The sequence below is a fragment of the Chiloscyllium punctatum genome, chromosome 44 (genome assembly GCF_047496795.1).
Source record: "Chiloscyllium punctatum isolate Juve2018m chromosome 44, sChiPun1.3, whole genome shotgun sequence".
NCBI lineage: Eukaryota > Metazoa > Chordata > Chondrichthyes > Orectolobiformes > Hemiscylliidae > Chiloscyllium > Chiloscyllium punctatum.
The window spans coordinates 20,671,793-20,683,914 of NC_092782.1; the positions used below are offsets into that span (position 1 = coordinate 20,671,793).

The 12,122-nt window shown below is 43.5% G+C and overlaps 1 protein-coding gene across 1 annotated transcript in view; it reads left to right on the forward strand.

Moving 5' to 3' along the window:
• The first annotated feature begins 7,351 nt into the window (after positions 1-7,351).
• appl2 (adaptor protein, phosphotyrosine interaction, PH domain and leucine zipper containing 2) overlaps positions 7,352-12,122 on the forward strand; it is a 153,737-nt gene continuing 148,966 nt past the window's right edge. The window contains exon 1 of the mRNA XM_072562432.1: positions 7,352-7,554. Within this exon, the coding sequence (XP_072418533.1) occupies positions 7,501-7,554 (54 nt within the window). The 5' untranslated portion in view covers positions 7,352-7,500. The remainder of the gene's footprint in view (positions 7,555-12,122) is intronic.

Here is a 12,122-nt window from a genome sequence, read left to right on the forward strand (position 1 = left end):
CCACTTGAAGCCACGTCTCAGTTATCCCCACAATACTGTATCTGCCAATATCCAAAAGAGCCTCAAGCTCATCCATCTGATTTCGAATGCTTCGTGTATTCATGTATAGTACTTTTAATTTGTTACTGCCCTCACTCTTCCCATCAACTCCTATTTCACTCAACCTTACAGCATGATCCCTTTCTGAGTTTTCTGTCTCATTGATACCGTTGTCTTTCTTGACTTCCTTTGTTCTAACTTTCCCTTCAATTTCCTTCTTAAACATCCAGTTTGTCCCCTCCCCCCGCTACTTATTTTAAACATAGCTGTGTTGCAGTAGCAAACCTGCCTGCCAGAATGCTGGTCCCAACCTATTAAGGTGCAAACCGTCTCTCTTGGAGAATTTATGCTTACCACAAAACATACCCCAGTGATCCAAGAATTTAAATCCTTTTTCCTGCACCAGCTCCCCAGCCACACGTTCAAGTCCATTATCTCCCTGTTTCTGGTCTCACCAGCCCGAGGAACTGGAAGCAAACCGGAGATAACCACCTTGGACGTCCTGCTTTTCAGCCTTCTTCCTGATTCTCCAAAGTCCCGCTATAGTATGTTCCTCCTCTTCTTCCCGACATCATTTGTGCCGACATGTACCACCACCTCTGGCTCTTCACCTTCGTCCTTGAGGATTTCCTGCACTCTGTCTGGATGTCTTTAACCCTGGCACCAGGAAGGCAACACATCTACCTTAAGACCCATCTGCTGCCACAAAAACCCCGGACGGTTCCTCTCACTATGGAGTTCCCTATTATCACGGCTCTGTGTGATGTCCGACTCTTCTGCTCTGCCTCTGCACCAACGTTTGATTGACAGACCTGGCCGCCTCGCGGACTGGCAGTGTCATCTGTCTCTACTGTTTCCAAAAGATTCAATTTGTTCTTGACAGGTACTTCCCCCGGGGTCTCTTGCACCTGTCTCCTCTCTGCCTTCCTCATTGTTTGCTCTCTTCTGGTACGATTGGTGTCATAACCTCGCTGAAGGTCTTGTCCAGAAAGATCTCGTTTTCTCGGATGAGCCTAAAGTCCTCGAGTTCTTTCATCAGTGCTGCAATATGTTCTGTCAGTAGCTGAACGTGCACACACTTTCCACACTTATACGAGCCAGACACACCAGAGTCGTTGACCTCCCACATCAAGCATGTAGCACACTGAACCAGCTTGGCAGTCATGTCTTCACCCTCTTCAACTGTGGTGTAATCACTTCACTCAACCTCCTTGTCAAAGACTCCTGAGCTGAAGCCTCAGTCTTCAATCCACAGGAGCTTCCTTGGACCCTCTTTTTGGGGCAAGTCTGTGCACTTTTAATTTAGTTTAGAGGAGGAGGAGGGAGGGATGGAGGCCCTACTTTGTAGGACCTGGGGTCTAGAACACACCCACTCTAATAACAATAACAATCATTTACCTTCCCGACCAGCTTTGTGCTCTGCCTTCACTTCCGCCTTGCTCCCAGTGTTCTCTGATGCGAAAAAGGACCTTGTCCCTTTTTCTTTAACCTATGTCATTGTATGTGGTAGGGAATGCTCAGTTGAAGAAAAAGGTGGACATTTCTGTGGTCCTGCTGTGGAACGTGGCATTATTAGAACAGATGTGACGGAGACAGAGAAATTGGTAGAGTTTTTACTGGATACAGGCTGTGAGGATATATTGTCCAGGTACTATGAGAATCAATGAGCGGATATCGGTGGCCAGTTTATCCCCAGAAATGGAAACAGAGAGATAGAGGAAGGGAAGGGAAGAGTCAGAGTGCGCTAGGGGAAGATGAGAGCAGGGTGGAAACTTAAAGTAAAATTACTGGATTTTTCCAATTCCAAATGAATGAGGGAAGCAATATCGCTGATGTCATCAATGTACCAGAGACATCTTGGTGAATCTCCTCCAGTGCAATCACATTCTTCCTAAGGTGTGGTGACCAGAACTGCAATAGTACTCCAGCTGGGGACGTATCCACCTTTACGTGGTTCAAGACATCCAGCACTTCCTTCTCTGTAATATGGACATTTTGCAAGATGTCACCATCTATTTCCCTCCAGTCTATATCTTCCATATTCTTTTCCACAGTAAATCTGATGCAAAATACTCATTTAGTATCTCCCCCATTCTCTGCGGCTCCACACAAAGGCCGCCTTGCTGATCTTTGAGGGGCCCTAACCTCTCCCTAGTTACCCTTTTGCCCTTAATGTATTTGTAAAAACCCTTTGGATTCTCTTTAATTCTCTTTGCCAAAGCTATCTCATGTCCCCTTTTTGCCCTCCTGATTTCCCTCTTAAGCATACTCCTACTGTCTTTATACTCTAAGGATTCACATGATCTATCCTGGCCTTACCTTACATATGCTTCCTTCTTTTTCTTAACCAAATCCTCAATTTCTTTAGTCATCCAGCATTCCCTATACCTACCAGCCTTTCCTTTCTCTGGATTCTTGTTATCTCATTTCTGAAGGCTTCCCACTTTCAAGCCATCCCTTCACCTGCAAACATCTGTCCCCAATCAGCTTTCAAAAGTACTTGCCGAATACCATGAAAATTAGCCTTTCTCCAATTTAGAACTTCAACTTTTAGATCTGGTCTATCCTTTTCCATCATTATTTTAAATCTAATAGAATTATGGCCACCGGCCCCAAAGTTCTCCCCCACTGACACCTCAGTCACTTGCCCTGCCTTATTTCCCAAGAGTAGGTCAAGTTTTGCACCTTCTCTAGTAGGTACATCCACATACTGAATCAGAAAATTTTCTTGTATACACTTAACAAATTCCTCTCCATCTAAACCTTTAACACTATGGCAGTCCCAGTCTATGTTTGGAAAGTTAAAATCCCCTACCATAACCACCCTATTATTCTGACAGATAGCTGAGATCTCCTTACAAGTTTGTTTCTCAATTTCCCTTTGACTATTAGGGGGTCTATAATACAATCCCAATAAGGTTAACATCCCCTTCTTATCTCTCAGTTCCACCCAAATAACTTCCCTGGATGTATTTCTGGGAATATTGTACCTCAGCACAGCTGTAATGCTATCCCTTATCAAAAATGCCACTTCCCCGGAACATTAAGCAGCCAGTCCTGCCCATCCCTGAGCCATGTTTCTGTAATTGCTATGATATCCAAGTCCCATGTTCCTAACCATGCCCGAGTTCATCTGCCTTCCCTGTTAGGCCCCTTGTGTTGAAATAAATGCAGTTTAATTTATTAGTCTTACCTTGTTCCTGCCTGCCCTGACTGTTTGACTTGCTTCTGTTCTCAACTCTCAACATCAAACTATCATCTAGTAAGATGATCGACTGCAGTATGATGACAAAATGAAGGTAGACATGTTCAAGCTGTGTTAAACAGTGGCTCAAATTAACTGGAGAATAATCCTCAATTGAAACAGATTCTCTTCTTGGGTTAGCTGAAACAAATTCTCTTCCTGACCCATCTGGGACATCCTTTCCGTTCAACACTAAAATTCTACTCAATCAATGCTGAAATTCCTCCTTTTTGACCTTTTCTATCTTTCCTAAACACCATGCAACCAGGAATATCAATTATTTCAAAGGCAAACTGATAGAAGTTTATAAAATAATGAGAGGTATAGATAGAGTTAATTCCCTCATTTCGTGACGAGGGGACACATTTTTAAGGTGAGAGGAAAGAGATTTAAAAAAGACATGAAGCTTTTTTTTACATAAAGGGTGGTTCACATGTGGAATGAACTTCCTGAGAAAGTAGTGGATGCGGGTACAATTACAGTGTTTAAAAGACATTTGGATAAATACATGACTAAGAAAGGTTTGGAGGGATATGGGACAGGAGCAGGCGTTTGGGACTACATTCGGCATGGACTGTTTGGACTGAAGGGTCTGTTCCCGAAGGTGCTGTTTGACTCAATGGCTCTATGTGACGGCAATAAAGAGAGTGCAGAAGAAAAATCATACAGATGCTTCCATGGATCAGCATGTTGTTATCTTGATGTACTGGAGAAGTTGTAGATCTCCTTGGGGGTGAAGGTTGAGAGATTCATTAGAGATATTCAAAATGATGGGGGGCCTGGTCTGAGTGGATAAGGAGAAAATGCCATTTGCAATAGGAACTAGAACTAACATTCAAAGTGATTAGCAAAAACAATGATACGTTTATGCAGCAAATGATTAAGATTTTGAATCCTCCCTCTCAAATCCCCCTTTGTCTGTTACTGTGAAGGAAGACAAAATATTTGTTCCACTGCACTGCCATTTCTTTATTCCCACGCTCTCTTTATTCTGTGCCCGCTCTCTTAAGCAGATATTTGACATTAAAATATTGGATAAGGAATATGGAAAATTGGAGCACTAGAAATTCCTTTAGCAGGGGCAGATAACCTAGCATTGCTGAATCTGGCACAAACAATAAAAATATTGCAGCCTTCTTTGAAAGCAAGTACATATTAGAGGGAGAGAGAAAAATGCAAGATTAGGAAATCTTGAGTCAGTAGTTCATCAAAAACTCAATTGCATCTTGTATGGAATTCTACTGATTCGCTCCCCTCTATGAGAAGAAATTACTCCTTAGCTCTGTCTTAAATGTGCACCCCCTTAAGCTGAGACTATGGCCTATGGTCCTGAACTCTTATACAAGGGGAACAATTTTTTTTACATTTACCTTGTTAGGTCCCCTACAAAACCAAAAACATGATTTCAGATTTCCAGCATCTGCAATTCTTTGATTTTTGTTTTTTTCTCTACAAATCTTGTATTTTCAATAAAGTCACATTTCATTTTTCTATATTCAAATGAGTACAGGCCCAATCTACTCCATCTTTCCCCAGAACACATTCCCTCAATGCTCAGTAACAGCCTAGTGAACCTCCTCTAAACAGCCTCCAATGCCATATGTCTTTCTTTTGATAAAAGGCCCAAAACTGTTCACAGTATTCCAGCTGTGGTCTGAATGGTGCCTTATACAGTTTTATTGAAACCTCCCAAAACTATTCCTTTTGAAATAAAGACTAACAGTCTATTTGCCTGTTCAGAAGAATGTTAACTGCTTTCTCTCCACAGATTTGCCAGATATGCTGAGTTCTCCCAGCAATTTCTATTTTTGATTCCATTTGCCTTCCCTATTACTTGCTGAATTCGGATGCTAGTCCTTTCTCTTTTATGGATGGGGACACCCAAATTCCTATGCTGCAGAAAGCTATGGAGCAGATCTCACATCATAAGGCCAGACCCCCTCAAAACATTTCAAGAAGATAGCCCAGACTCTAACTTTTCTAGTTGTTTTAAGGTGTACCGTGGATATTCCAGGAGTGATGCAGCTGATCAAACCACACAGTTTTAAACAAAACAGAATTTATTGAAAGACTACTGATTGAAACACAAGCAAAAGAAAACAGAATTTTGAATAACAACGATTTGAAAACCTGACAGACACGATCTAATTTAACAAAGCTGTTCCGATTTCTGCAACATCCCATAAGCACATCTCTTGGCAAAAAGGTAAATTCAAACACAGGTTCTTACAGGAGAGATGTCAGAGAGAGGGTCAGCAGAAAACCTCTGTTGAATAAGGGAACCTTTTTTCTCCAGCAGCTTTCTTTGACCAGCAGCTTCAAAACTAAAAATCTAGGGAATAAAAACGAACAGGGAGTACTGGTCGCTCCCCTTTCATTGTATTACTGATTTTTAAAAAATCCCTAAAAACCCTTTCCCCTGATTATTGCCTTAGGCATTATATGTTAGCCATTAGCAAAGTCCCTAACCCAGGCAAATTGGAACTTCTGCCTTTAGGACCCATCTTGAAAAAAAAAACCCAAGGACAACTTAACCTTTTTAAAGGAGCAGCAGCCTCACAGCTGGGATTAGAGAGTTTGAGCTATAGGGAGAGGATGAATAGGCTGGGGCTTTTTCGTCTTGTGGGATACAGGTAAAGCAGTGTTACTTCTGCAACCATAATTGCTTCTGCAAGGTAAATGAATTCACACCAGTGTATAACTGTTTCGGCCAAGAGCTGAGTTATCAAGAAGGAAATTATATAATTGCTTTTGCATTAGCTAAAATGTGCATACAAGAATGAAATATGCCTGCAAACAATGGCAGACGTTACAGACAAATAGAGAAGGTGCTGTGAGGGGAGGGCGTGTAGGTTAAACTAGATATGCTTGTACAAACAGTTATAAGCATCTGTTTCCCGCTTCTGCAAAAACAAAATAACCACAATCAAGAGGTCATAAGGCTCAGTGTGGACAAAGAATGGGAGGAAATGTTGCTTTAGCGAGCAAGGAAGCAGATGGCAGTGAAGGAGGATATACGCTAACTATGGACCACAGAGGGATGTGGTGAAATGGCCAGGTAAGTGCCTGTACTTTGTTACACACAAGGCCGGATAAGGCAAGAGATAAACAACAGTAATGGGCATTGGGCTTAGAGAAGTGGGAGATGTAAACAGGGGAGGAACAATGGACAAATGAATTATATAAAAGTTGTGTGCTCGTTGGACTTGATGTGCCTAGATTGTAGACACCATTCTTGCAAGAGTATAATAAAGATACTGCTGCTTCAGATCTTGTCTCGGACTGAAATTATTGAAGTGAGTGGGTTCTATTTCCCACACCCTGGAGCACTGGAAGCTGAGGGGTGACCTGACAGAGGTTTATAAAATCATGAGGGACCTGGATAGGGTGAGTAAAAAATATATTTTTCCAAGGGTGGGGGAGTCCAAAAGTATAGGGCATGGACTTAAAGGCTAGAGAGGAAAGATTTAAACGTGACCTAAGGGGCAACGTTACCATACAGAAGGTGGTGCAACTATGGAATGAGCCGGCAGGGGAAGTGATGGAAGTGGATCTGTTTTAGTACTGTATACTGTATAACAAAACCTACATTCTGTAAACCCACACATCTCACTCCAAATCCCCTTACATCCCAGTCTGTAATTGTCCATACCCAATTCAATCTCCTCTATCCCATATAACCTCATTACCAATATTCTGAAATCCTTTGCCTCACACTATAATCACCCTTCAGCTCCAACACCCAGATGAAGCTCTGCCTCGACGCCATCCCGGTTTCCATGGAAACCGTAGACCCATGGGCGGGTAAGAGGCCGCAGCCGTTGGCAGGAGCGCACTCTGCACGTGTTGAGGGCACAGGGCTTGGCCGCGCCCTGGTGTTGGAGGCGGGGCCGCGCTCGGGGTGGTGCCCTGGTGTTGGAGGCGGGGCCGCGCTCAGGGTGGTGCCCTGGTGTTGGAGGCGGGGCCGCGCTCGGGGTGGTGCCCTGGTGTTGGAGGCGGGGCCGCGCTCAGGGTGGTGCCCTGGTGTTGGAGGCGGGGCCGCGCTCAGGGTGGTGCCCTGGTGTTGGAGGCGGGGCCGCGCTCGGGGTGGTGCCCTGGTGTTGGAGGCGGGGTCGCGCGCTGTTGCTGAGTGGACTGTCGTTGTGTGGGTTGATCTGTCGGTTTTTGTGGCCTGTCTTGATCTGTGAGTTTTCTGCCTGCCCCGGTCTCTGGTGAAGATGCCGCCTGTGGATAAACTGCTGCTGGAGGAGGCGCTGCAGGACAGCCCACAGGTACCGACCGGCTCCGAATCAAACTCCGTCATTCCCGGATTAGTGACCGGGATCACCCGTCACAGGGGGCACTCAGTCTCGGCCTGGCGGCGACAGGAGGCCGGAAAACAGGCAACTCTTCCCCCGAACCCCGTCCCAAGCGAAAATCCCGCAAACTCACGTCTAAAACCGCCCACCGCTGAGAATCCCGCAAGCTCCCATCAAATTCATAGAATCCATACCGTGCGGAAAGAAGCTATTCGGCCCATCAAGTCCGCACCGACCCTCCACAGAACATCCAACTCAGACCTACACCCGTTATCCCCCTCCCCCAACCTATCCCCATTCCCCCCCCCCAATTTTACCATGACTAACCACCAAGCCAGCACATCTTTGGTCTAAGTCAGAAGTCACACAAAATCCGGTGATAGTCCAACAAGTTTATTTAAAATCACCAGCTTTCACAGCCCTTTAATTAGGTGAACCTGGTGTTATGTGTCTTCTGTTTTTGTCCACCCCACATCACACATGGGAGGAACTGTGGGAGGAAACTGCGGGGAAAATGGATAACTCCATCCACACTTTTACCCAAGGCTAGAATCGAACATAAGTTCCTGGCACCATGAGGCACTAGTGCTACCATTGAGCTACCACCTTGCTCAAAGCTCCCTTTGGCAATGCCACAAATGACTCGCAAAAAAAACCCACAAACTGCCCTTTAAAATCCCATAAACTCCATTAAAAAACCTCAACAACTCCTCCCAAAATCCCTCCAATCCCCAGAAGGTCTACAATCACCTTTCAAGCATCTCACCAACCTGAAGTATATTGCCATTCCTTCACTGTCACTGGGTCAAAATAGTGGGACTCCCACACAGCTTACAAGTGTTTTAGGTACATCCTAAAAACTGTGGGCACTCTAGATGTTGTTTCACCAGATCTACTGGATAATTAGGGATGGGCAATGATGCCTTGCTAGTGGCATATCCCATGAAAGAATTACAAAGAAAGGAATAACTCTTCCTTCCACGTTCCATGCAGTGGCTATGTGACCAAATTAGGAACCATATTGCCTGGATGAACAATCCAGAGGGCACATCAGCAAATTACATCCTGACTTTTTGAGAATTAGATCATGTGAGAAGCAATGCCAAGTAGCAGAATAGTGACGGCAATACTGTTGGGTCATCAAAAAGAAGCCGGCTGATTCCTTCAAGATCTTGACAGAAGGAAACCACCCAGCCTGACTCTAGCCTTACTGTGACTTGAGCTCCATATGATGCTATTGATTTATAAAATTCATTCACAGGTTTGGAAGCTGCTGTTTCAGGTGACTTTGTGATCTACTGCAGTACTTGTAGATGGTATACATTGCTGCTGTTGTCAGTAGTGAAGGCGTGAATTTTAAAGCTGTTGGATGGGGACTAATCAAGTGAGCTGCTTTGAACTGGATGTGTTGAGCTTTACCTATCAATCACACTAACCTGTGCATTGTAGTTGGTGGACAGGCTTTCAGGAGTAAGATGATGAGTGTTATCCGCTGCAGAATGTTCAGCTTCTGACCTGCTCTCGTTGCCACTATTTATATGATTTAAGTTTTATATGATTTGCTTTTGAGGGGGATTCAGGTGTTTACAATGCCATGAATGTCAAGAAGAGATGATAGATTCTCTCTCATTGCCTGTCATCTCTGTGATATGAATGTTACTTGAAAATTGTGCAATCATCAGTGTACATCCCCACTTCTAACCTTACAATCAACAGCTGAAGGTGTAACAGCTGAAGGTGTTTGGGTCTAGGGTATTACTCTGAGGAGCTCCTACAGTGATATCCTGGAGTTGAGATGATTGACTTCCAACAACCATCAGCACCTTCCTTTGTGCAATGTATGACTCCAACCAGTGAACAATGTCTCTGCTGATTACATGAGAACTAGGAGCAGGAGTAGGCCATCTGGCCCATTGAGCCTGCTCCACCATTAGTCTATAAAATCATGGCTGATTACCTGGACTCATGTCCACTTATCTGCCCGTTCACCAGAAAGCTTAGTTCCTTTATCCTTCAAAAATCTATCTTTGCCTTAAAAACAAGGTAGGCTTAACTGGTTCATTGGGCAAGGAATGCCACAGATTGACAACCCTTTGGGTGAAGAACTTCCTCATCAACTCAGTCCTAAATCTGCACCCCCTTATTTTGATTTCTCTAAGATCCCCCCCCCCCATTCTTCTAAATTCCAATGAATATAATCCCAGTCTACTCAATCTCCCCTCATTTGCCAAACCCCTCAATTCCTAAATTAACCTAGTGAACCCCCTCTGTTGCTAGTATGTCCTTTCTCAAGTGTGGAGACCAAAACTGTACACAGTACTTGGCATGTGTGGCTTCACCAGCACCTTAAATGCCTACAGTATAACCTTCCTGTTTTTAAAGTCCACCCTCTAGCAATGTAGGGTAATATTCCATTTGCTGTCTTAATTACCAGCTGCATCTGCAAGCCAACTTTTTGTGATTCATGCATAAGGACACCTTCTGCACAGCAGCATGCTGCAATTTTTCACCATTTAAATAATAGCCAATTTTGCTATTATTCTGACCAAAATGGATGACATCACGTATACCATTGACTAGAGTATTGCTTGACTCCTTGATGCCCCATTTGAACAAATATTAAATCAGTGTCATAATGTTCAGCTCCTTTATAAATGTTTAGACCCGATTGAAGTGAGGTCAACAGTGGACCTGGTGGAACCCAAACCTAATGTCAGTTGGCAGGTTATTGTTGAGTAAGTACTGCTTGATTGAACTGTTGATAACACCTTTCGTCCCTTCATGGATGATTAAAAGTAAATTAACGAGGCTGTGTTTGGCTGTCTTTCTTCTCATGTAGAAAGGGTATCCATGGACAATTTTCCCCATTGCTAGTGGTATAGCTATGCTGAAACAACTTGGCTGCTAGCACCGCTTGTTCTAGAGATAGATCTTTAGCTCTATTTCCGTCATGTTGTCAGTGTCCCATAGTTTTTGCAGTGTCTAGTGCCTTCAGCCATTTCTTCATATCATGTGGAGTGAACCAAGTTGGCTGAAATGGCATTTGTGATGCTGGGGACCTCAGGAGGAGGTTGGGGATGCATTATCTAATTTGTTTTTCTGGTTAAAGATGTTTGCATTTCATTCATCCTTTTGCATTAATGTGTTTGGCTCCCTTGTCATTGAAAATGGGACATTTGTGGAGCTGCTTTGTCCTTCGTTTTTTCTCATGTTGTCCCCTGCCACTCATGACTACGTGTGACAGAACTGCAGATCTTAGATCTGATCTATTGGTTTTGAGATTGCTTAGATCTTTCTGTCACATGCTACTTACACTGTTTGGCCTACAAGTATTCCTGTGTTGTAGTTTCACAAGATTCACACCTCATTTTTATTTGTATTTTGTATTTGTATTTTACTTCTCTGGGTATGACTTCCCATATTTGCCCATTTTCAACCTGATGCTATGACACCTCATTGGGTACAGACTCAATGCTCGATTGGAACACATCTTGAGAACTTCCAAGGTAACTCCCTCCTGACTGTATACCACTGTGACACCACCTCAGGTGTGCCTATCCTGTTGGTGGGTCAGGACATATAATGATTTGTGATATCTGGGAATGTTCTCTGTAAGTTATAATTCCTTGAGTATGACCATGTAATACTGTTGCTTGACTATTTTGTGGGATAGCTGTACCAAATTTGGCAGGGCTCCTTGCCTCAATGTCCTTTTTGGTGTCTTAGTTGGATTCCTGTTCTTCATGAGATTTCATTTCTTTATAGCAGTTTGACAAAACTGAGTGGCTTGCTAAGCCACTGCATAGGGCAGGTAAGAGTCAACCACATTGCTTCACCTCTTCAGAGGAAAATTAACCCCAAATCCTGCATTTTACAGCATGAAGTGTAGAATGTCAAAGTGGAGATGTAAAGGTGAATCTGTATATACCTTCCACTCAGGTCACTTTGGGAGTACTGTTAGCAGTTTTGGGCCCCATTCTATTGGAAAGATATTGGGGAAGCACACAGTTTCATTTGAATGCTGTCTGGCATGAGGAAACACAAACATAAAGACTTGAAGATTTCGCAGTTCTTCTAGAACAGAGGAGATTGAAGTTATTTGAAGTGATGGGAGAGCATGTAGAAACAGATTGTTTATAGTGATTAACTTGTTTGTCCTGATGGGGTGTGGTTTGAAGATTTATGACAGAGCTGATGAGACTATTTTTTCATGATAATATTAGCTTCCTTTTAATTCCTCCATACGATATGGTGTTTCTGGCAAAATCAATGTGTTGCCCATCCCTAACTACCCTTAAGGCGCTGGTAAGCCGCTGCCTTGAACTACTGTAGTCCATGTAATGTAGTACACCCATAGTCTTTTGTTTTTACAGCAGTTTGGTAAACTGAGTGGCTTTTTAAACCCTTTCAGAGGGAATTTAATAGTTAACCACAAAGCGTGGATCTCAAGTTTCAAAGTATTGGAGTGGAGAAATGTGGCAGATTTCCACTCTTGAAGGATGTGAGTGAACCCGATGGGTTTTGTACAGCAATCTGGTGAT